The sequence below is a fragment of the Erpetoichthys calabaricus genome, chromosome 11, assembly GCF_900747795.2.
Source record: "Erpetoichthys calabaricus chromosome 11, fErpCal1.3, whole genome shotgun sequence".
In the NCBI taxonomy this organism is placed as follows: Eukaryota; Metazoa; Chordata; class Cladistia; order Polypteriformes; family Polypteridae; genus Erpetoichthys; species Erpetoichthys calabaricus.
The window spans coordinates 95,742,293-95,769,775 of NC_041404.2; the positions used below are offsets into that span (position 1 = coordinate 95,742,293).

Genomic DNA, 27,483 nt, shown 5'->3' on the forward strand with positions numbered 1-27,483 from the left:
CATGTCTATTGCACCAAGCTGTAGTCTTGCAGCTTAATATTTGTTCTCACCATTACTTGGAACGAAAAATGAGACTAGTGTAAATACTGTACTATGAAATTTTCATTTGTTCAAAATAAGATTACTATAGTAGTGTCAATTTCTAATAAAATATTATACTTGAGTGCTGAGCAAAAGCTAAAAGTTGCCATATTTACTTTCATAATAAAATATTAAAATATATAGTAATGAGGACACCCTGCAGAAAGTCTATCCAAATTGAGATCCTGATATGCTCAGTGTTGTAAATGCACTCACATATATGCTCATGCTGGTGTCTTGATATGTGTCTGTAGGCTCAGGTAACAGTCCCAGCCTCTCTCTGAGATCAGTTGTGCTTTTAAGTGAGAGGCAGGCAGTGATTTGATTTTAGTGCTTTTGCGCAGCATAGAGCTAGAGGACACATCATGCCAGAGCCCAAGAAAACAGGTAGGTAAAGTGGGATGGGGTGAAGAGGGAAGGGGTGAGTGGGCCATAGTGCTAGAAAGGTTTCCTACTGAGAGTTCAGTAATACGATAAACAGTTTTTGTGTTCCTGTGTGCTTTTAGTTCAGATATACAAGAATGTATATTTTTGTTTATGTGCAGTTTTATAAATGCTACAATAATTTCACAGCCCTTTGAAATGGATCGATTTTCAGGGTCTTGCTTCTATCTTCTAGTATAAATGACTTCAGTTTATTATAGACAAAGATTTAGGAGTGGCTTTCTTATTATTTACTTCGTCTACAGTCTTTCTTTTAGTGCTTGTCAAGCTACTTGCAGAAACATTTCATGGCTTTTGTTGTGTATTTATTGTATTTTAATGCTGACACTATACCAAGAAATACAGGAACAAGTAGTCATACGCTTATATTTAGAAGCGAGCACAACAAACAAACAACAAAATCATCAGTCAGTCTCTCATTTATATAGCACCATTCATTGTACACACAATCACATAGAACTTGACATAGCCAGTATATGTTTCAAAACAAATACTTAATACATGGTCTTTGCTTAGTACCCTGCTAAGGTCATATTTATTATCACCACTGATCACTCTCTTTTGATACCAGATAATGAAATAGAGCCTGTAGCTCTACCTATAAGAGAATGTTTAATTTTTATTTATGCTGAGCATTCATTGAAAGACAAATTACTTAACTGGACAAAAGGACAGAATAACTGTTTTAATTAGTAGCCTCATAAGTCTTTAACTTTAAATTATCATAACACAAGAAAAATCTGGATGAGAAGAAGCCAAAATGAGATTTTTTATTTACCTAATTCTTTGTGTTAAAATATTTGCATCTTGAACAAATTACTTTCAAATTCATTGCAAAGTAGTCAGTTTAATGTGAAGAAACATTTTCTAAACTGTGTGAAGTTTACTCTTAACTTTCAAATCAAGCCTTGCTTCCTCATTTGAAGGAATTACATGAAAGCAAAACTTGAGTTGTTCATTTTAATTTTAAAGACTTTCATTAGGTCTAGAGTTAATTACTATTTCCTCAATTTTGAATTGTTCAGCCCACATTATAATAATAACACTTCATGCTAGTGAAGTGATCGAGCCTCCTGAGTTCAAATTCTGTGCACTGTTGTTTTCTATGTAGAGTTTGTATGTTCTCCTTGTATCTATATAAATTTTTCTCCAGGTATGCCAGAGGAAGTCTCCAAAGACATTCATGTTAGGTTAATTAGCAGCTGTAAATTATTCTCAGCGTTATTTTTGATATTTGCATTAGTTGGTCCTGTCTTTGACAGGCACTGTATCTAGGACCACTTCCTGCCTTGGTCCAGAACCCCACAGCTCTGAATTGAGAAAGTATAAAAAATTATATAGAATGCTATAAATGAAAATGCTAATACATACATCCTGGAACTAGCAACTGTAGTAAGGGTAGTATATAAGATTCTATGAGGATGGTATTTAAGTATATCAGCAACCCACTCTATGCTGCTTTTACTGTCAAAACTTTCCTAAATCTTATGCACACACTGATCAATTGGTAGTGGAATTATCTCCCTGGCTGACTAGTTGCTAGTTTGTCAATAATTATTTTAACAGATCCCATATCAAAGGTATATATGTGATATCTGCAACAGATATCCACATGAGAAATAAGTAGAGTCAGCTCATTCTGACCTGGATAAACACATTTTTGGCTGCTCTTTTCTTACCTCCAGTTGGTTTCTTGACTGGATAAGGCAGATACGTTTTTGCCACTACAGGAAATCATTGCAGCCTTTGGCCACAGACTCAATAAGATACTATTCTCAAACATGAATTATATCTACAATTTAGGAAAAAGAGTGAACTTGAACTCTTTATTGCTTTTTGATTTTGGTTTCAGAATTTGTTTGGGAATGTTGGAATATTTTTAAAGGAAGATGCATGCATTTTGACTTTATATATTTAAATAGTTTGCTGAATAAAATTTGTTAAGCACACAGTGATGATGAACCCTGAAAAAGCAGACCCTTAAGATGTGCCAAGAAGATTGGGATTTTCTGGATAACTGTGCAGTGATATACAGTCTTCTCAGTCATCACCAAATAGGCAATATCACTGTGTCACCATCCCAGATCAAATGTCTATGTCTGTGTCCAGATGAAATCAATTCGCATTCCAAATGCCTTCAGCGTCTTAAGAGCTATATTGCAACTGTGACCAAATTTCCATTTTGGGAAAATAAAACTAAAAAAAAGAAAACGTTTTTTCTGCCCAAGGAATATGTGACTTGCCTGTTTCTACACAGCTTTGAATGAATTTATATCATTTGGTAACATGCACAGAATATATAATGATACTGTGAGTGATATGATTTGCTTAAGCATAATGGTCACCATGTGCTATTGCCAATAAAGTAAACTAATTTGGGAAGGTCAGGATGTGAGGACATCTAAGGACTGATTCCAGAAGAGAAATTCTAAAATAAGAAAAAAAAAATGTTTTTCAGCCAACTAAGCTATGAACTTCAGGGTGGTAGGGGGGTGTGGACATTGACTGTGCTAGTCTCACTTTTGACTGGCATGAACTGCTGTTCTAATCCATGTTGAAACTAATGTAGGATTAATGGTTCAAATTAAATCTTGAACCACGAAGAAAGAAAAATTATATTTAACAGGATATATTACTCTTAGGCTGCTTATTTAGTCTAGCAAAAGAGAATGTGAAATAGCATTCAAAAATGCTCTCACCAGGGCCAAAGGTATGCTGTCTTGAAATTATTAAATGTGTAAAGGATTAGCAGCTTTGAGACAAGGGAATTGTCTATAGCCTGCCTGTCAGAAACAGTATGCTCTCTATCCACATTTTGTGTAAATAGAAACCCTATTCCATCTACTACTTCACAGCTCCATTAAATATACTTAGCAGATTATTAACAAAGAGTTTATAGGCTCTTTTCCTTTATTTTGAATGCTCCATTTTTACTTATCTTGAACTGTGTACTGACATAAAGTGCCTGGACTTTCTGGATACTTGCCTCAGTAGCTAATCTGACAATCCACAGGTATTTGTCTCAACAAGACGTAATTATTTGCAAAGCACTTGCTGATCAAAAGTGAAGGGTCAGATCTGTCCTCTCTGTTGTTCTAAGAGCCAGTCATTACTTATAAAGGCAGGTTGTGATTCAAGGAGTAGGACAGCAAAATGAATCTTCAAATGACAGTCTGTCACCTTTGCTTTAGGATCAAATGTCTTTTTCTATTTAGAACTGGCAGAAGAACATATGGTGTTATGACAGATCTCAGAAAGCTCTCTGTGAAAGAAAGGCAGCCTAGATATCTTTGGGAGTGGAGACTTGGGTTCTGATAATTAATGTGAAATACTAATCTGAATATCTGTTACATAATTTTTTGTATTGAAGAAAAGGATGTAGATAAATAAAATAGTAATTTAGTTTAATATTTTACAGTGATTCTTAACATAATCTATTTATTTAATAAATTATAAAAATTGTTTTAATGTGTGTATCTGTGGTGCCTTAGAATGATATTACTATTGCATTTACATTTTCATAAGGTTACATGGGACATTTTTGCAGTTAAATGACAACAACATTATCAGAGTTCATTGCAGACAACCTCTAGATAGGATTGGGAACTGTATGTCTACTTATTTCTAGGATCTTGGATGGGAGACCATATGGGAAAAGCTTTGGTTGCTGCTGGAAGAGGTGTTGGTGAGGCCAGTAAGGTACACTTACCCTGTGGTCTGAATTTGGATCCCAATGTCCCAATACAGTGACGAGAACACTGTGCTATAAAAATGGCACCATCCTTCAGTTGTGACATAAAATCGAGGTCCTGACTCTCCGTGGTCATAAAAGATCCCTGGGTATCCTTTGTAAAGGGCAAGGTATATCTTAATGTCCAGGCTAAATTGTCCATCACGGCCTAGTTATTCTGGCCCCCTAATCCTCCCCGTCTCTAACTGGCTATTTCTGACACCACTTCACCACTTAATAGCTAATGTGTGGTGAGCGTACTGGCACTATGGCTGCTTTTACATCATCCAGATGGATGCTACACATTAGTGGTGGAATAAAGTGGATCCCCGCTCCCTATGTAAAGTCATTGGAGTAGTTTGAAAAGCACAACATAAATGGATAGAATTATTATTATTGTTATTATTATTATTATGCTTAAACAGCTTTTGTCAATGCAAACCTGATAGTGGATACTATCTACATTGTGTCCATAGATATTAGTGTTTTACTGATGTGCCCACTATACTTCAGCACAAAATCTTCAGCTTTCACTTTGTTTTAGGTTGACTTCCTGCATCCAGTGTAAAATCAATAATTCTAGTTATTTTTATGGTGATCTTTTATATTAGTGTATTCTTTTAGTTTTTGTATCTTTACAGCTTTACATAATGGTTCCATACCTTAATTTTAATTTCATGCCATAGGTACAATTGTTAACCACAAAGAACATAACTAGATAAGGAAACTCATGATTGAGTGTAACGCGATGACATCCAACACCTTTCATTTTGTTATACATATTTATGATGTCAACACATGCAGCTAAATAGCTGTTTTTTAAAATTTTATTAATGAGCTTTACTATTATCTTTATTTAGCCTATGACTTCCATCTGGCTGAGCTGTAAATCCTGGTCAGACTAGTATCTTTTATCCATCCATCCAGTCTTCAATTCATTCTCCCAATTATTCATTTTCCAGGGTACCATGAATCTTTAGCCTTATCTAATAATATTGTGTGTAATGTAGGAAGAAACTATGAATAAAACAGCAATCCATCACAAGGCAAATACACTACCATGCTTATTTGGTACTGAGCTAAGTCAGAGTTACAAATTAGTCTAACATGTATGTCTCTGCAATGTGGAAGGAAATTGGAGTACTAAGACCAATGCAAACAGAGGAACATGTGAACTAGAATGAGAAGGTAATGTGAATCAAACCTTGACCATGGAGCTGTTAGAACACCTAACCTACAGTGCCAAAATACCACATTGGTATATGGTCAGCAATGTGGAGAAATATAAAAATAATATAAAAAAATGTAACAAATGGATTTTGATTTGCTACCTACCTCTGTGACATGAGATTTTCAGTTAAAGAATATATTTATTTCATAGTATATCAATGTAAATATGTGAGTAAGTTGAAAATCGTGTATACTAAAATAAAATACAGCATTAAGTTTCACTAGGCATACTTCATTATGCAGATTAATTTCTAATTGGGAGAGCACATAGGCTACACTCTGTACTAGCTCATTCATTTCCTGGTCTCTGCCTTTTTTCTCACTCTTTCTCTGGCCACCAACTACACTATCACATTTTAGGGATATTAGCAAAGCCACTACTGCTTTTCTTACAAAGTTGTGAAGCCAGCACTTTGTAGTGGTATCCCAGAGCCCATGGTATACTGCAGCTTTTCTTTCCTGGATTAACATTAAATTATCAGGAACTCTCCGGTGAAAGTTAAAATCTAGTGTTTCTATGCTGAATCTCCCTACAGCCAGCTTTAAGCATGCAGGAATTGACCTATAAAAAATCAACACCAAATTATTGTAGTTTTGGCGGTCATTTTCAATAGGCCATATACCAAGGATTAACAATACACACAATAGTGGAATCAGCGTCTCTTGACACTTTCTGTTGTGCAGAGTCTCTGGAAGCTTATTTCTCTTGTTTCTCTGGTGTGTATCCTTCAGAAATGAAGACCACTGTCTAGGTTTTAGTCAGTTTTCAAAGTATTTATGTACAGGGACAGGAGACTGTAGCAATTCCCAGGCATAAAATGGTGTTGGAGCAGTAATATAAAATCTCTTTGAACACTGGAATTAAAGAAATTCAGGTAAACAAACACAAACAACTAACAATAGTCTAGCTTTCTTACTTAAAGTAAATAACAGGTTTAGTGGTTAATCTACCTAGCTATATCACACCAACAAATGAATGTGTCTTTTTTGTCCTTTTCACTTTGACTTTACTACCATCCTTCCATTGCCATTGCATTTCCTGAGGGAACCTTACTGGCCACAATGGATGTTGAGGCACTTACACAAACATTCCCTATGATGCTGGCATATTGGCATGTGAAACGTACCTCAAACAATATGATTTACTCACAGAGTCAGTTATACAAAAGATAAAATTTACTCTGACACATAATTTATTCTCATTTGGACAAGACTTCTACTTGCGACAAATGGGGACTGCAATGGGCTGTTGGTTTGCACCTCACTATGCAAACCTATTTATGGAAAAATTGGAGGAAGATTTTATGTCAACATGCATCTTAAAACAATGTTGTATTTCCGTTACATAGATGACATCTTCATAGTCTGGACTGACAGTGAGAAGGAACTCCTCCATTTCCATAATGAATAAAATTCTTTCCACACCAACATAAAGCTGAAGCTGAATTACTCAAAAACAGAAGTCAGCTTCCTTGACACCACCCTTCAACTGAAAGATAACACCCTTGTAACCTCTGTTTTTCACAAACCAACAGACAGACGGACCTACCTGAGAAGTGATAGCTTCCAGCCCAAGCATATAAGGTGCTCCATTATTTTCAGCCAAACAATACGTTACAATCATATTTGCTCAGACCCGACAGACCGGGATAAACAACTGCAGGAGCACAGGCAAGATTTCATCAGACAAGGTTATACCCCCAAAACAACAGACACTCAAATAAGAAGAGCTACTGCCATGCCCAGAGACAACCTTCTGGAATATAAAAACAAAGACAACAAGAACCGTATACCCCTTGTTGTCATCCATAACACATATCTTGATACACTTCAATAAATTATAAAAGAACTTCAGCCAATTCTAAACAATGACGAAACACTGAAAATTGTATTTCCAGAACCTCCCCTCCTTGCATACAGACAATTGCCAAACCTGCAGCAACTAATTCTCTGAAGCTCCCTAAGTGAACCAACAGAAAATGGCACATCTTCCTGCCTACAGAAAAGATGTAAAACGTGTTCTTACATTTATAATACAGACCATGTAGTCATACCACACTTCCGACTAAAACATCACATAAAGGGATCATCTTCCTGTAGATAATCTAATGTGGTCTACCTAATTCTCTGTATGAAATATCCTGACACTGCACTCTACGTGGGAGAAACTGGACAAATACTCCGCCAAAGAATGAATTTACACAGGTTCCACATTAAACGTGGCAACACAGATGTTCCTGTAGCGGCCCACTTCAACAGCTATGGACACTGTGAGAGGGACTTTAAAGTCACAGTGCTTATGGGCAACTTCAGAACACAGCAAGACAGAAAAGAATGGGAAGGTAAACTCATGCTAAAATTTAATACATTACAATATGGTTTAAATAAAGACAAGAGTTTTATGGCCAGATATGAGGACTGTTTGCATCACTCAGACTGACACAGACAACCTGACTACAGATCCACATTGTATTGAAAAACTCATCAGAAACTTCAAAAGACTTTGTTGGACAGTTGTCCAAAGATCTTGACCATACATTGTTCTCCTTTCTTGCTAAATGAATCTTAGCCTGGAGAGGTCCGTTACTTTTTTACATTTAAGATGTCTCATGTCAATCTTAACTAATGTTATGTCTGTCCTAGTGTCTATATAAACACAGTGAACTCCAGTTTCTGTATTACATCTTGCCTGAAGAAGAGACCTGAGTTGCCTCGAAAGCTTGCATATTGTAATCTTTTTAGTTAGTCAATAAAAGGTGTCATTTTGCCAGACTTCTCACTACAATCACAATTACTGAGTTTGAAGTAAAACATATTTGTCAGGGTGCAAACATTTGTTCTCTGGATTATTTTAATGTCTTACATTGGATTAACATCCTGGTTCAGGCATTGTTTCCCAAAGTGTTAGGAGCACCGTATATTTCACTGGGATCACCTAAATGCAATTCTTTCTTTCTCTCGATAGCATATTTAAAAACATCTGGATTAGATGCCAGAATGATTTTCTTAGCAAAGCCAGGAGGGAACCAGCATTACCTAAACTGGTATGTCCCAGTTTTTTTCCTCTGAAGAGAGCAAGTTATCTTTCATAATTGATTGCATTAAGTAAAGTTGCTTCAGGGATGCATATTTTAGCCAAAGGAATTACTGTATCTCTCCTAGAGAGCTACCACAGCTGGTTTATTGGGACTTCTTCAAACATGCTCAATTTGATCTCTTTCCTTCTCTCCTATCGGTTTTATACCTACTCTTTTCACAGTAAGTCTGGGCTGGTCAAGCAATCTATTACACTACCACTGAATACAGTATATAGCACATAGTATTTGCCCCATATGATTTTTGCATAATTACTATCTTTCAGACTGAATATGGTCAAGTTTTCATTGTCTGTAGTAGTATTATCCGGAAAGTGTAAGAGAAAGAATTGCTGCAGGGTGTAGTGTTTTTTCCTTCTATTTGGTGTGCAATAAATTAAAAAGGTATGAAAAAATAACTAGATATTCAAAAGGGTCTATCAACTGAGGTAGATACGTGAGAAGAAAGAAAATTTAGTTTAACCAATGGTTTAAGTTAACCACCAATTTTATCTGACAATATGAAGTAAGCTTACATTCCCATTTGTTCACTGTACAACCTTACCTTGCTCTTTACAACACCTAGTTAAATAACTGTTCTATTTAATATATATTATATATAGGAGGCACTTGTATATGCTGTGTAGTAGGGCTAAGCAGTCTCATTCTCTTCAATGTCAGATTTAAAAATAATTACCTAAATATACATTTTGCAGCCCTGTGATAGACTGGAGCTCCCATGAGGGTTATTTTCCTTTTAACAATATAGATGTTGGCTCCCCACGAACATGAAATGAATAAGTGGGTTAGAATACTGATGGATGCATGGATAATATTGCATACCTGTGTCATGTGTGAGAGAATAATTTTATGGTGACATAGCTTTCATCCTAAAGAAATAGCATGAAGGATTAGTAAATGTCAGAAAGCTGTTCAGGCCTATCAGGAAATCAAAAAAGGTCAAGTGAACAACAAAGACAAAGATGCAATACACAAAATGTACTAAAAGATGACTAAGAAATCAGCAGATATCCTATAAACAACAAGATTGGACAGATATTTCAAGGGTGAAGACAAAATATAAAGGGTAGGAGAAGAATAAGAATATAATAAAACAAACTTTTATTTTTAATAAGTCACTTGGGTGTAGACCAACAAACCAACCAGAGTAAATCTGTGCAATGATTAATACTGTTATGTACTGTAAATTCAGTTGTTTATATTTAGACCTATATACCCTTAATGTTTTGATCATCCTGACCATGCTGTAACAGGCTGCTGTGATGGATGCTCCTTCTAAGGCATTTGCTGAGGAGTAATTAAATGACAAAATGAACAACTTTTCTCTTGACTGATTACTGACTCAGAAAGGTTTTGTCAGACTTGTCCTGGTTGAGGATAAGTTTCTTTCTTTAATTATTATGTTTGATTTCTACTACACATACCTTAGACCAAGTTGCCATTCCTTATAACTTTAAATCCTCTTTAACATTTGAGATAGGACAAAGGAATTGTAACATTCAATCTATGCTTGTTGTGGCACAGTGATTAGCATTACTTCCTCACTGCTTCTGAATTCTGGTTTCAAATCCAGGGCACTACTTGCTTGGATTTTGTAGACTCTCCACATATCTGAGGGAGCTTTTCCCTAAATACTTCAATTTTCCATCACTTTCTCAAAGATATACAAGTTAGGTAAATTGGAGTTTCTAAATGTGAATTTTAAGTCTTTATTGTCATTATAGTATGTATAACAAAATTACAGAGCAGCTACCCCTTCAGATGCAATGAGAAAGAATCAATCATTTACACAGAAACTATAAAAGTACTACACATGATTTGTGTAGAGAAAGACAGAAGGAGAAAAGAAAGAGAGAGAGGCACAAAGACAGAGGCACAGAGAGAGATGGTCAGTGCATATTGAGATTCAATGTTGTTATAGCTCTAGAAAAGAAGCTGTTCCCAAGTCTGTCCATGCTTGATTTGATAGGTCTGTAGTGTCTATGAAAGGGCAACAGGTCAAACAGGTGAAACCAGGCTGTGAGGAGTCCTTCAAAATATTATTTGCACTGCCAAGGCATTAGGAAATATTTAAGTCTTGTAGGGAGGGCAGAGAGCAGCCCACAGTCTTCTCAGCTGCATTGATGACATGCTGAAGCACACTCCTATGTGCTGTAGTGCAGCTTGCGTACCACACTGTGATACAGTATGTCAGCACCTTCTCTATGAAGGACCAGTAAAAATACACTAGCTTTTGACCCAGATTACTGTTCCTAAGCAGTCTCAGTAAGTGAAGTTTCTTCTGTGCCTTTTCAGTGACTGCTTAGTGTTTGCAGTCCAGGACAGGTCAGTAGAGATGATGGTATCCAAAAATTTGAAGGGCCAATATGAGTAAATGTGTGAGTGTGTCCTGCAATAGCTGTCTTGTTTCAGGTAATTTTCCACTTGCCTGATGGGTACTGTATTTGCTCTCCACAACCCTGGTATAGATTAAATGGGTTAGAAGATCAATGTGTGATTTTGTTTTTGCCATGTCCATTACTTTGCCAACTGTGGAATGCTCACATTTGTTTTCTACCTTCTACTTCTGAAATTGATACGTCCTTTCCCTACTTTCCTCCAGGATTTTTACTTTGGTGTTTTTCTATAATTTCTACTTTATTCCAAGTTACAGGAAAGTTATTCTTTCTTAGTTACTTTGCCTTCCTTCATCCAAAACTAATCGATATCCACCATATACTTCTTTTTTACATCTTTAACAGCCAAATCCAGAGGGTAAAGGTATATTTTTGTATAATATATGAACCTTGTAATGGGCAGTGGGTGTTGACAGATAACAAAAGTGAGCACTGGCTGGCTACACAACATAAACCCTTTTCCTAACAAATTAGATAAATAGCTTAAAAGAAAAAGCATTCATTTTGGTTATTGCTAAAGAGTACAGCTTAATTTTGTAATGATTAATTTGCTAAAACTGTATACTCTATTATATATCAGTTATGGTCAGCTCTTGAAGTAGTTAGACTTCGTTTTACCAAAATTTCAGTTTTTCTGGAATTTTTTTTACATATTATTAGCAGGACAAATTAGGCAGTCTTTTGAATTACTGAAATAAAAAAGATGTATTTTTTTATAAGAGAAATGTATTTACAATAAAAATGTAAAAAAATAAAAATGATAGAGTTTTTCTCTTGTACACATGAATACTTCTTAAGCACAGGTTTAACTGATTGATGAAAAAGCCTATACTGCAAAACTTTGATAATAGTTTGACAGGTGTGTGAAAGATGAGGAGTTACATGATGAAACAAGAACCTTACAATCACCTAAGACACTAAAACACAAATAATCTCTATGTAACATTGAAATACAAGTTTCCATGCTATTAAGTATGTATGGTTTAATATAATAACAGGAAAAATATCACCTTAATAGCAGGTGTTGATAAAAATGAAAAAAAAAAATCAGAAATCGCAATCATGTCTGCAGCTGTAATGGCAAGGTTATAGAGTTGCTTCCTACACACTGAAGGGGTTAAACTCTTTCCTTAGTAGAACAGACTTTTTACAAATGAACTGCTATCTAAAGGACCAAAAACCAAGCAATTGCATGCCCTAGTTCAACAATAAATAGAAAAACTTTTGTTAGCTTTGGCAATAATAAGATACTATTATCTGACTATTTAAAGTAATTCTTTTAATTATTCATACTGAAAGCCTTACCACATGTCACTGCAAAGTTTTGTAACTGTAGGTTCAGTTTGAATGTTTATAGTACAGCACAAAATAAGTCAGTGGTTCGAAGAAAAAACATCAAGAACTATTATTATTTGATTGCAGTAACAGCTGTTCCATAAGAAGGTTTTTTCTTCCTCTTTTTTACTTTATCATATTTACTGTATTTACTGTATAAACAGAACTATAAATTTAGACATAGAACAGTATTGACTTCTATACGCCTACAGTATATAATTTAAATCTATGTTAAAGTTATTCACCTTATAATGTTTATATTTTTACACAGAATATTAATGCTGAGCGGCACGGTGGCGCAGTGGGTAGCGCTGCTGCCTCGCAGTTGGGAGACCTGGGGACCTGGGTTTGCTTCCCGGGTCCTCCCTGCGTGGAGTCTGCATGTTCTCCCCGTGTCTGCGTGGGTTTCCTCCGGGCGCTCCGGTTTCCTCCCACAGTCCAAAGACATGCAGGTTAGGTGGATTGGCGATTCTAAATTGGCCCTAGTGTGTGCTTGGTGTGTGGGTGTGTTTGTGTGTGTCCTGCGGTGGGTTGGCACCCTGCCCGGGATTGGTTCCTGCCTTGTGCCCTGTGTTGGCTGGGATTGGCTCCAGCGACCCCCATGACCCTGTGTTCGGATTCAGCGGGTTGGAAAATGGATGGATGGATATTAATGCTGATTCTGAAAACTGAGCAATATTTGTCGAAATTAAATGCATTTTTTGTCATTTGCTAGTGTTACTTAAATTGGTTCATTTATGTCCTTAGGCTTTATACGGTGAATAATCATTTACAGCTGTACAGCTGTAAAGGTAACATTTCAAACTTAAATGAATATTCATTCAAACTACAACTTCTATTACTCTGAAATGTTATACATTCATTTATCAAAGTGTTGGTTAGGGAGTAGTAAGAAGACCAGTGTTCTGAGTCATTGCTGTGTAGAGTTTGCATATTCTCCCCATCTTTGCGTAGGTTTCCTCCAGGTGCTTTGGTTTCCTTCCACTGGCTAAAGACATACTGTATAGGTTAGGTGAACTGGCAGTGCTAAATTAGCCCTAGTGTGTGGGTGTATATGTGCGTTCATCATGTGATTGACTGGTTTCCTGTCCAGGGGTTGTTCATACCTTGTCCCCTGTACTAGCTGGGATAGACTCCAGCAACCCTCATAGACCCTGGTTCAAATTAAGCATGTTAGAAAATGAGATGACATGTTGACTGGGACTGAGTGCAGATTTTAATGGGGTGTCATTGGAGTGTCACACTATTGTACTTGCTATATTATTTTTACTTGACTGGACTGTGTTTTGTTTTTATGTTTTGTTTCAGAAATAGGAAGTTAAAGAGACTTGAGTATCCAGTGGCGATTATTTATTTTAACTGTTTTCTAAAGGGAAAGGAAAACAATCCATATAGGTTTTGTTAAGTAATATTTTCTACAGTGGGAAGACAACTCCAAAATGAAAAAAATTATTGGCAGAGTAGGAGGGTTGGGCTGCTCCTGAGACGCAGAGTGAGTGATGTAATTCGAACTGCTTAAGATTAGCTGTTTGGAATGGTTGTGAGTTCTTATGAGCACTGAAATGAGAGAAGGTAATATCACAGGACAGTGTCAAGAATCAGCAATTCCAGATTAAGAATTAATAGTCTGAATGACCACATTGCTCTCAGAATAGATTTACACTGAGAGGGAAAAGGTGCTAAGTAGAAAATATTGTTTTTTTGTGGTTAATATGTGGAATATATTATATACCGGCTTTTAAAGGAGCATTGTGAAAGATCTGAATAATTATACATATGATATGTAAATGATTCTAGGATTTATAAGGTCACATTTTTTTTCAGAGTTTTAAGGTAATCTGTGCAGTAAAATATAGGTATTAATCTTCACTGACTCAACAATACCAAATACTAGACTTAATTTCTCAACTTACCTTTGTTAAAGAAATATAAACTTTTACAAACAGATGTATTAATAATGTAAGAGTTTCTAATATTGAAATTGTTACACATAAAAACAATTTCAATATATTTTCCATTTTTATTTGATATTCATTTTTTAGTTATTTGTAAAAAATATTTTTAGAGAAATTAAAACATACCTTTGAGTGAGCCTCTCAATGGAAATGATGCCAGCTTCAACATGTAAACAAACATTTTTTTTATTTTCTTTACATTTATATTGTACATAGCATATAACAGCCTTCAATGATGTGTTTTTTATAAAAATGAAAGTAACTAAAAATAAAAATATACTACTGTAATAAATTTGTTCTGCATCAAGGATAGCAGCTCAATTTAAATTTGAGCTATGTCACTAAGCCATAAATCAGAGCAGCAGCTGACATGATCAAAGGTCATATGGGTTTCATTTACACTATTAAATAGGCTCCAGTTAATACAGTAGCCAAACTCTAGCCTAAAATGTCAATTCTCTAAGGGCAATTTCTGCATCAAGTTACACTGCTGGCTCCGGACTTTTTAAAGGGATGGCTATTTTATTCTTGATCTGTCTGTATTTCCTAGTGACAAAATTTACAGAAAGCATTCATTGATTTATTTGAAATCCAATGAGACAAGTTTTCAGTCAGTCTTCTTTTTGCTGTAGAGTCCATCTTCTTTTACTTAAATTAGTTCTTTGGTGCTTTACATTAACAACAAATACACAATAGGTCATGGTAACTCAATGTTCATTCTTGAAAGTTGCAGAGTTTTGGTTTTAAATCTAATGTCTTAGTCATTATGTCTCAAGCTTGAATATATAGTTTTGTATTTTTTGCAATCTTTTAAAGGAGATGAATAAATATGATTATGACTGTAAGGCACTGTCAGTGAAATGTTGCTGTGGTCCCAGACAAAGGAAATGCAGAAATGAGCTTCCTAATACATGTAATACACACAAAAAACATGATATTAACAAGAACCTATCGGCAACTTGCTAAAGTTATTTAGCACTCTCATTGAGCCCCACTAAATCAATTAGCATGATTCACTGAAAAGGGTTGCTCAAAAACATTAAATCACCCATCACTAGCTAAGTTTTTTAGCAAAAGGAAACAAACAGAAGTGAAAAATGTGCCAGAGGTGGTGCTAAAAATTTAGGTAATGCCCTAATGGTTAGTGGAAATCTTGACCCAAGCTGTGTTCTCTTTAACAATGGGTGTACTACCAATGTAATTACTATGCTGTGTGTTGAGTGTGCTGGAAAATCTACAACCATCCAGCCACAATATGCTGAAGGGTTAGCCAGGTCATGGATTTTTCCGATATCCATGAGCCACCAACTCAATTGATATTAAAATTTACAGCTTCTGTTATAACTAGTAAGGCACGCAGCTTTGTGGCTTATTGATAAAACAGGTAATATTGCATGGTTGGAATACAGGATATTGAAAGATGTGATGTTAGCATTTTTGTAATAATCTGATTGAGGACAGATTCAGTTGTACATTAGGAGACTGGGAATGTATGTATCAGGTATGCATACAGAAATTGCAAGGAGTGACAAAATGGTAATCAAAATGTTTCTTGTTATATAATGCAATATTTGTGAAAATTACAACGGATATTATTTTGCTGTTTGTGCCTTGAGATGAGCTGGTCTTACTTGTCAATAAAACGTAGGCAGTCAATTTATCTTAACTTTTTGCAAATGGATTAAAATTAATGTAAGCAAAAACCATTCAAAAGATGTGAAAAAAAACAAATGCTATTTATACCGTTATATGTTTGGACTTATACATTTTTTAAATAAATGTATATGTAACAGTAATAAAAATACCATTAGACCCACTGATGACAAATTTAGGCCCAGCCTTTTATGAAATCTTGGCATCTAGCACTTCCCTGAATAGAAGGATTAATGATGATAAGATTTAGAGGTTAACCAGGCATAAAAATATCTTTATGGAATTTAAATACAAAGGCACAAAATGTATACAGTTTAAATTTTTATTAAGAAAAAATACTAAGCATCCCACATGAAGTTAATTACAGATTCCTGAAACAACTTTCTGCAGATTGCTTTTTAAGTATACACTGTTTATACATGCTAATTTATTTAGTGTATATTGTGCTACACGTTCTTAAATATGAATTTCCCCAGCTCCCTACCCTGAAGATTCATTCAATTGGTACAGTATCACAAAAGATATAAAGCCAACAAATCCAAAAAGCACATTTAAAAACATAAAGATTAGTGTTAATTTATAATACATTTTATGGTAAACCAAATACCTACAACAAACTTGCCTGTTGAATGCTATCTGAATCCTGGAGGATAACAACAGTTAAGGCAGTCATCGCTTACACCGTGTGTTCATTGTCCTTGGGTTTTTCTCAAAAGCAAGTGGCTTCTGTAGGGAGCCGGAGAGTATCCACACAATGTTGAGAAATATAACCATATTTACTGTTGAGATCACAAGGCCTATTGAGAAGTTGAAGTCATAGTGCAATGACAAAGATGTTGTACCCTGTAATGGCAAATATTTTTAAGACATACTGGAAGAAGCAATATGGTGTACTATGCCACTGTGGTGAACGAAAAAGTCCAAAGTCCAGTTACAAGTCAGAGAAAATGTTTAGTCACTTTTCCTCTGACATGTAACTCCAATCAAGAGAACAATTAACAGGAAACAACAGGAATAGCATGTTGATCACTTTTATTTTTTACTCTGGATTAGTTTGTATTTTTGTGACTTTATATCGAAAAATACATGTAACTGAATATGTCTTAAAGTAGAGTCAAGCCTGATGACTATCATGTATTAAAGGATATGATATAGATTTATCAGGTTATTTTGCAAATTCCATGACCTAGTAGACTCTTCGAGATTCACTCAGGGAAAAACAAGAAGAAAACTGTAAAGCATTGTGTTATGATTGGTATCTTTATTCATTTTTTAAAGTTCTTCTAAGCCTATTTGCTGCTTTGTTGACTACTCATGTTTTTGGGGGTTGCAGAATTCATTTCTGACATTGTTTTCTTTCTGTAATATTGTTTTCTAATAGTTATAAATATTCTTTTTGACAGCATCTTGATTTTCAATTAATGGGCATGAAAAGTTAAAAGGTCATTTATGATGACCCTTCCTTATCCAAGTTTGTGGATAGTCAAAAATAAAAAAACCTTCATGCACACAATAGTTTTACTATTGCAATTTCATTACTTTTGCTTTGTTTTTCCTCTTTATGATTCGTGCTTCAGGATTTGGCTTTGTTGTTTCTCTACTCATCTTACGTTTGCTCTCCTGGTCATTCCTTTAATCCATGTAGCCTTCTTTTATTAACTGCTTCAGTTATTAGAATCCTCTTATGGATGTGTCAGGCTTGGCAATATAATTTCCATAATGTTACATTGGATATCATTTTCAAGGTTTGTCATGGGTAATGCCAAAAATGATGAGGTCCTCATAAATATACAGTGACCTTCACTAATTTTCTTGATTATAAGAAATGTATTGAATGTTGAATATCACGTTAAAAACAGGAATTGCATTTTACTTCTGTACGTGTGATAATAACAACCCCAAACCTATAAACTTATAAGTTGGGTGATATGCTGAAGAGCAGGTGGTGGCTGATGAAGAAATATACAAAATTAAATGATGCCTTTCTACAGAACTTTCAGGGTTATTATTGTACTCACAATAATGGGCAGAACAAATAGTAGGAAAATGTATACATGACCTGGAAATGGTTGTAAAGAGAAACTAAGTTAAAAAGAGCCTAAAGTGAAAATCTGGAGAACAAAAAGATATGTGTAAAATGCAAACCTAAAAAACTACAACCAAAAGATATTCTGCAGAGCTTCGTCATCAGGAATTCAAAGAACTCTCCCTAATCTCTTTTGAGATACTTTTAAAGAATCCAGAATCTACTAACAGTGGTGTCACACTAATTTATATATCATTGCTGTAAGTGATGTCATACCAGTGTGACTTCTTGAAACTTCTCCCTAGCAACCCATCATTTAGTCCTATCATCTTGGACCCAAAATAGTGGCAAGTACTGAAATCAAGATGGCGTTGAGGCAAAGTAGTAAACTATAAAGTATCAAAACTAGCAGAAGTAATAAATACCATATTAGAAAACAAGGATGAAATCATAAACTCCATAACATGAAGACAACAAAATAAATGAAAACCATCAGAAAAAATGATATTTGTTATTACTTATGCAAGAGCATATAAGAAAAGACTGGGGACCAGAAGATGAAGCCTTGATTCTTTAACCAAAAGTTTGTCCTATCTTTTATCAAAACTGACAGTTGTAAACAAAAATCAAAATCAGAGAACAAAGCAAAGATTCTATTAAACCAGAAAATCGAACACAAAAGGGTACACCAACAAGGAAATGTTTGTTATCCAAACTTTTATACCAGGAAGTACATGGAGTTGCCTTTTATACCTGCAACCCCTGATAACATGTCCAACATGACCATGAACGTCACCCTTTGCAAAACTATAGCAACTGCTACAATGCTGCATGAAATGGTGGCATCCGTGAGAAACAAAATGTGGTCATGAGAAGATATAAAATAAGTCTAGAAAACTAATAAAAGAAGTACATTTCACAGATAACAAAACACTAAACAGAAAAAGAAATATCAAAAAGAAGTAAAAAAGGAGCAAGAAAAAAATTTTAAAAGCACATCATGAAAGATGTATTTAAAAAAATTAAATGACACAGATATTACAGATTCCTAATTTGATACCATCAGCCAGTGTCCATGGGATAGAACCCTGGGCTTTAACCATAATGTAAAGAACTACATGGTTTCTGCTACTGAAATTCTTTCCTTTTACATGCAGATATTTATAACAGGAAAATCAAAACGAACACTCATAAAAAGTAGAGCAAAAACCTACCTGCAAGCTACATTGCACACACTACATTCTGTTCTGTCGAAAAAATGCTGTTTCCATCAGATTGAGCTATGAATCATCAGTAATGTTTGTGTCTTCCAGTTTCATAACTTTCTATGGTGCTGTTTCATTTTTTGTTTGTTTTTTGTTTTTTTAACCAATTTCTCACCAAATTTACTGTGAAGTTTCTGATTGTACAGTTTTTCCACATTAAATTGTAAATGTAATTCTGCTTTCATAAAGCATTCCATCTGCCGATATGTAGTGGAGCACTATAAAACACTATCAACAATATAAACAGACTCAAACCAAAAAACATATACTGTGGAACATCACAGACCTGTTGCTTACTATATATTTATGTTTTATGGTTAACATGAACAGTCACTACCAACCCGTATTTAGAAAACAATTTGTCCTTTCAACATGTTTCCACACTTCCAAGGGAGACCACCATAATAATTTCTATATATGAGACATGTCAGACCTCCAAAGGAAAAGGCTGTCTGAAAAAGTTTATGTTTATCAGCATGCTTTCAGATCTCCAAGCAGGAACGAAAGTCATTGTAATATCAACATTGCATCCAGTTCATTATATATGTTTCAGGAGGATAAAAAAGCCAAAACAACTCGGAGCACTGCCAGTTCATTTTCTTCCACATCAGCCACCTCCTGGAACCATAATAAATCTCACATATTCTCTTTCCTGCTTATGATTAGGGTTAGGGTTTACAGTAGGCTTTACTATAAAAATATGATAGTAGGACTTTTAATTATAGGAATGAAAACATTCTTAATTTGTAAATCTATTGAATTCAAAGTGTTTCAAACATTACCATGACTTTGTAAAACTAAAGAAAGACTGATCTAATGTTACTTCTTTCTCTAAACTATAGACTGAATCTGATGGCTATGACTGTAGCTGGGGACAAACTAAAGGCGAAAAATGTGCTGTTCTGCCATAGAATGCTAAATCAGGCTGAAAATTGTAGTACTATATATGGCCAAAATATATCATTACTATGGAGACTAAACTACATACATCCAGCACACAGCATTTTTGCAATTTAAAAATTAAAAAACAAGAGTGGCATAGGATGGTTTCACCAAAAACCTCTCAATTCCAATGCCAAATTTACTTTGACTTCACTCTACCTTGTGTGAGAAAGGGGACTACATGTCAAAGGACAAAGCTTTAGTTTAGAAAGCTTAGTAGAAAAGTTATAAAGGTATCTAGATTATTCTTTTTTATTTATCAAATTGAAAGCACAGCAGTTGTACTCTGAAACAATATATCACCTGACTTTTTTTCTATTTAACATTGTTTTTGTGCTATTGCTGTGAAAATAAATGAAGCAAGTATTTTGGAACAAAGCTGTGGTACTATCCTTAGATTTAGAAGCTTGTAAACAATCATGCATCAACCTGTGTTCCCTAAGGCTTACAGGATGGTAACTCATTATTTGTCCCGTACTCTATTCCTATTATACAATTAATACATTTTATAATGTAACTTGGGAGGTATGCAACTACACTGGCACAACATCCCCTCAATAGCTTTCTACGTTTGCTATCGGTCCACAGTTGGATGACTACTAACATACAATTGAACTACTAGTGTTCTCAGAGGAGCAGATGTACTGTATATAAGGTATTTTGTATGATGTATGGACATTAAATTGGTTGTACTGACATGGGAACATCATTATTGTATTTTCCTAATGAAGATGAAAAAAAATGAGATGTAATATACTATACAATGTACGGTTTTGAAGACAAATGAGCATTGCATGAAAATGTCACTTGAAACGTCACATGAAAACATTCCTCAAGTTATCTTTTTATACAAATAGAGTAGACAAATCAATACTTTCTAGCATTATGCTTTTCTTTTAAAATCTTCAGTCACATTGACATTGACCACGTGTTGAATATGAAGGAAATATGAAGTTTGGAGTCTCAAAGATGAAGGGCTGGCAGGGAGCTGGAGATGGATTTGGGGGGCTTGTCCAGGTCATCATCCTTATGACTGCAGAAAAATCAGACAAACTGCTAAATTGTGTCACAGCTCCCAAATTCCTTCCTGATATTACCTTTAAATCATTCCCCATAAATTGTAAAAGTTTGCACATCCACATTGACATAACAGCTGATTAGGCACTGTTCTGGATTGGACTCCATTTCTAATGTGTCTTGGCAGAGATTCCAAAATTGTAGGTGATGACTGGTTAAAGGAACACATACTGTCTTATGCACAACCTCCTGCTTCAGGTTATTAGGGCTTTTGTTGGTTTTGTCCACCTCTTATAACATAGATGTGGGTTTAGGGCTGCAGGGACATCTCATTTCACCAGGGAAGTTCTTAATGGACAACCTCAGTAGTTCTACTGAGCATTTCTGACCTCCAAAGTGATTCAAGTTTGGGACTCAGAAGTAGTTCCAACCCAAGGTTTGAAAGCTCTTTCTGGTCTCCAAATAGAATGGCTTAGGACCAGTATTGGAGTGGTGTCAAAGGCTTACCTAGCAAAGACGAAGAAATGCCAGTGACATCTGAGAGGGAGATGTGAAGGAAATATTTCTGGTGATTTTGCAACAGGAAGTGTCCTTGCTACCCCACAGGTCAGTCAGGGACCTTTTTAAATAAGTTGGCATGTAAATTATTTATTTATTTGCTATTCTTTCTGTTTTTGCCTACGTATTTATATGTATATTTTGTTTAAATAAAATCACACAATTTCCTTTCACTTGGCTTTCCTTGAGTTATTTTGGATTTGAATCTTCCTCACTAGCAATCCTTTGCATTATATTGCAAGTAACCTATTTAAAAATGTGCTAATAAATTGTAAATTAAACATTAAATTGATATCAGCAGTATTTTACAGTCTTTGAAGGTAGGCTGTTTTCAGCCATTTTTTTTCAATATGATATTATTTAATGTTTTGTTTTTGCAAATATAACAATAATCAGCCTCTCTTAAATTTTTAATATACATGAATTACTAGGTTATTAATCAGAGCCATCAGAATCAATGTTATTTGCAGATAGGCATTATGCTGATTAACAGAGAGAGACAGGAAAAGTGTCAGTTGCACAAGACAAAAACCTTAATAGAAGACCAAAGTACAGTGGTCTTAGTTAATCGGAAGAAAGTTGTTTTGAAATATTTTTAAAATAACGTTAGAAAATCAGTTATTTTATGCTAAAAGATCATTTTTTTCATAGCTGAAACTGCTAAACCTATATCCACTAACAGCATCCCAGAAGCACACAGTCCGTATGGTTCACTTCCTCTCTGTTGTTTTACCAATGAATTGCACAAACGATGCTGCAATAGCTTTTAGAAGATAGATATATTTACAGTATTCCTAAAAACAAATTATATTGTAAAAATGTTCATCCCAAAGGAATGTCTAAAAATATACTGAATTTCTTTACATTAATTACTTCTACACACTTAGAAATAGCAAAAGTCATTTGTAAGAAAACATAAAACACATTGTAGCTTAATTCATTTAAATTGCTGACTTGCATTTACATTTGTTTTGTTTGTTTTTTTTTCTTCAGAGAAAAAAAAAGAAGCCCCTGCTCCTCAGCCTGCTCCTGTTGCAGCCAGTGAGCCCAGAGGTAAGAGAGTTTGACTTGCATGTTGTTGAGCCTCTTCATATCTGTCATTAGCATGATGTGGGGCAGTGTTTGCTGGACACAATTCTTTTGTAGCGCGAAGTGAGGTATATACAAATGCCGAAAAAATGTAAATGTTCATACATGCGCCATCTAGTGGCTGAGGTTGACCATGAGCAGAGCGGACTGCTCAATACACATACAAACACACACACAACACAGTTCTTTCATTTATATATGTCTATAATAATAATAACAACAACAATAATAATAATAGTGATAATTCACAACCCTGATCCTGAACTAAGTAAGTGGGTTGGAAAAAGGATAGATCATAATAATAATAAACTATTATTATTATTATTATTATTATTATTATTATTATTATTATTATTATTATTATGCCCTGTGATCAACCAGCATCATTTCCAGAGCCATTTCTTGTCTTGTGCTTAGTACTACCAGGATATAGTCCCTGCAACCTTGAATTGGACTAAAGGGATTTGATAATATTATATATTATTATTATTAGAATTTTAGAAAAAATGTGATTAGAACAGGCCAATCAGCCCAACAAGCTAATCCATCTCATTCACCTAGATTGTCCAAAATAAAAACAAGTCAAGATTTGAAGGCCAACAATTGAACAATTGAATTAATTTATTCCATTTGTCTATGGTTCCTTATGTGAAGAAGAACTGTTTAACATTTGTGAGAAATCTGCCCTTAACAAGTTTCCATACATGTCCCTATATTCTTGTTGCAGAAATGATTTTAATGTAAGTGTTGATCCACTGTACTAATTCCTTTTATAATTATAAAGACTTCAGTTATAAATCTGGTTTCTTGGTTATGAAATTTCAAGAACAAGTCTAGCCATGGATGATTCTAAAATAAAAGCCATCCTTAACTGTCCTATTCCTGAAAGCTTAAAACAAGTTTAGAGGTTTATGTGCTTTGCAAACTATTATATAAGGTTTATAAAGGATTATAGTTCAGTCATTTTACAAATTAGCTCATTAATAAGAAAGATGAATAAACTGTTTGCCTGGACTAATGAAGCTAATGAAGCATTCCAACAAATTAAACATTTATTTGCCACAGTAACAGTGCTCCATCATCCTCATATCAAGTGTAAAATAAGCACACAAACACTGTTAAAGGTTTGGGGATCCACCCTGTATATTGTAGAGCAGTTGCAGAAAAAAAAGAAATAACGTCTTTACAGACTGGAGTTCAAAATGGAACTGACAATGACAAAATAGAGGGTGTATATATAGTTGGCGGAAGGAAGTGATGTCATGGGTGAATGGCATTCTGGAACCGAAGGTAACATCAGGAGGAGGTTAGGTCTTAAGCACTGGAACTGGAGCTGAGGTGCTGATTAGGTTGTGAATTTGTTGTTTGTTAGAGTTAGAGGGCAGTGCCAAACCCTAGTTTGGCTGGTAAATGCATTTATTTGAGCCCGTAAACTTTCTCCCAAACGCATGTGTGTGACACGGCCCCCTCTCAGCACAGACCTATTGGTTCAGGCAGCCCATACTGAGAGGTTGTGAACCAGAGAAAGAGCATTGGCATTGGCCTGGAGAGAATCTCAGTGATAAACAACCGAAAACCTGTAAGACTGAACATCTAAAAACCAGCATGTGACTCGTAGGTTCGACTCCTTATGTACCGCCATCCGCTTTAAAACTAGCGTGGTCAGTAACAAGGGTGAACTCACGACCCAAGAGGTAATACCTCATCTGTGTAATCGCCCATTTAATCGCTGAGGCCTCCCATTCCACTGCCGCATACCTGGTTTCCCGATACAAAAGTTCCGGCTAAGGAACATAATGGGTGCTCAACACCATTGATGTTTGTTTAACCAAATAGTCGACCAAGCCCTTTTACTCCTTAACTTCGTATGGCCCTTGCCAATAGGTCAGTAATTTAGAGTAGGAGGTAGGTACTAGGACCATGATGCGGTCACCAGGACAGAACTCCCAAAGGGACATTCCCCAGTTATAACTCAGGTCTGCGCTGCTTGGACTTTCTCCATACTTTCTTTTAAAATAGGCTGAATCTTTTCCTATTTGCCTATATTTGCCTATCTATTCCCAAATATAAGTAGATGAAAGGGCCTCTTCCTTCCAGCCTTCCTCCAATAGTCCCTGGGGTTGACGTCCGTATAATAATTCAAATGGGACAACCACATTGAGGCTTGAGGGATGTCCCAATCAGTGAAAAGAACTAGGGGAAGTAACTGATCCCAGTTCCTTCTATCTGTGTTGACCACCTTGCACAGCATTTGCTTGAGGGTCTGACTGAACCACTCTACAAGACCATCATTTTGAGGGTGATATACTGCGGTTTTTAAATGCTTAACCCGGAGTAGTTTGGCAACTTCCTTGAATGTATCCGAGGTAAAAGATGTCCCTTGATCTGTTAAGATTTCTTTAGGGATGCCTACCCATGAGAAGACGCCTACAAGTTCCTATGCGATATTCTTAGAATTCTGTCACTTCCGGTACCAGGGCCATTGATGATGCCACTTCCGGTCCCGATAACATCACTTCCAGTTCCGGTCCTGATGACGTCACTTCCTGCCCCGGCCTTTAAAGCTGCCATATTTTCAAACTCACATCAGTTCTGTTCTAGGCTCAAACTTGAAAACTACTCATCAAAAACAACTCTTTTGCAGCCAGGGCACAATATACGGGTGGCTGACCCAAACCTTTTTGATGTCTTTGTGTTATTCTTGTGACAATGTCTAGTGTAGAGGTAGGCATTGTATTATAGAAAGGTATGCTTTCCTAATACGTATTAACTATAAAATTTTAGTTTTCTAAATTTAGAGATCTGACAAAAGATTATATGCCAGACAAAAAAGATAGGCACTGTTTCGTATCTGTTTTAGTTTCATTTTTTCATATACACCAAGAAAGATGTCAAAGCTGATGTATTATCTCATATATATGAACCTGCTAAAAGTATAGAAGATTCAATTATTCCGGAAGGATAATTTTTAGGCACATTAATAATGATGTTGAAAAAGCTATGATGGGGGTTTGAATGGCTCAGAATCATGGAAATGTACCAGCAAATATTCTTATAGGAAAACTATAAGATCTCTACTGATCTCTGAGCTCAGATACTCAAGCTAAATCATATGCTATGCTCATCCAGGAGTTGTGCAAATATTACATCTCCTTAAAAACACATATGACAGGTGCCTGATCACACTTATAGGTAATATAACCTAAACTCCATTAAAATAACCATGCCACCCAGTTTTATTAAGAGGCTGAGAACTCTTGAGATTTACCTATAATAGTGCACAGGTTTCTTGAAAATTGTCGATGAATGAACACAAAATGAAAGATACAGCAGCAATTTCAGGAAAAGCAACAGTAACTTCTATTACACAAGACAATATACAGTACATCAAAAAGATAAAAGTACATAGAAATATAACAATATCACACAGTCCACATTCTAAAAGTCCGTTAAAAACATAAAGTGGAGGAAACAACCTTTAGAAGTGGAGGAAACAACTTTTACGCACTGTGTTACCCCAACAATCGTCCAACTGTCCACTCTGTTCACCGGATGCTCATTTTCCAACAAAAAGTTTAGTTAAACTGTCAGCGTCTCTTCTTTATGGAGTGAGCATTCTCTTTTTTTAACACTTGCTTCTCGTCCATCTTGTCTTGCACACTTCGTTTTTCATCTGTCAGCTTCTTTCGGTCCTTTCGTGAGTTTTCCCCCTCCTGCTGGACCTACAACCAGTGTCAATCTGGTAGAACAGTCTCTTTTTTCCTGGAGGTAGGTGTTGCCGTCCATGTGGCTTGCATTGTACCAGCCACGTACCATTGTCTGCCTATGAACCCCTGTGCTGTGTGCGAGTGGCCTTGACAGCGTTCTCAGTGGACTGTCCCTGAAAAAAAAACCCTGCCATCTCCTGCCCAGATATTTAAATCTGCTTCAGTCCCTGCCAAGATCAACATGATGATGGATTAATTCATGCGTTTATTTCTAGTAGGATTGAGTACTGCAATGGGGTGTTCACAGCCTGCTCAAGTCATTATTTATTCAGCTTTCAGTTAATTAAAATGCTTCTGCAAGAATTATTACAAGAACAAGAATATATGATCACATAACTCTTTACACTGGCTCCCTGTTAAGTATAGGGCAGATTTCAAAATCCTCCTTTTAACATATAAACCCTTAAATGGGCCAGGCCCTTCTAACTTATCATTACTTACAACCCTGAGCTCACATTAAATTCTCAAGATACCAGACTGTTTATGATTCCAAGGATTAATAAAATAACAGTGGAAGGTCGAGCTTTTAGTTATAGGGCACCAAAGCTGTGGAATGGTCTTCCTGCTACTATAAAAGGTACTATTTCAGTCTCGGGTTTTAAATCCAGGCTGAAGACTTACTAATTAAGTTTAGCATACCCTGGGAAGTGCTGCTGATTAGCTTTGCATCATACATGTCTGTTGATAGTCGTTAGTACTAAAGTACAAATAATACGATATTTATAAGCTGTTACTTTTACACCTATTCTGTTTCTCTTCCTGGTATTCTCATGTGGCATTTGGTGCCACTGCTCTACTGCGAGGTTGTTTGCCTGCTTATGAAAAAGTCATCTCTCATAAAGGAGCACTGGATTCATTGGGTAAAAGGGTCCTTTCATCAGATTGGCTGGCCCAGCATTG

General features: G+C 35.6%; 1 protein-coding gene across 1 annotated transcript in view; it reads left to right on the forward strand.

The window, feature by feature from the left end:
- Positions 1-365: 365 nt before the first annotated feature.
- The window catches only part of mybpc2a (myosin binding protein Ca), a 142,526-nt gene continuing 115,408 nt past the window's right edge, over positions 366-27,483 (forward strand). The window contains 2 exon segments of the mRNA XM_028813635.2: positions 366-468; positions 22,721-22,780. Coding sequence (XP_028669468.2) covers positions 447-468; positions 22,721-22,780 — 82 coding nt within the window. The 5' untranslated portion in view covers positions 366-446.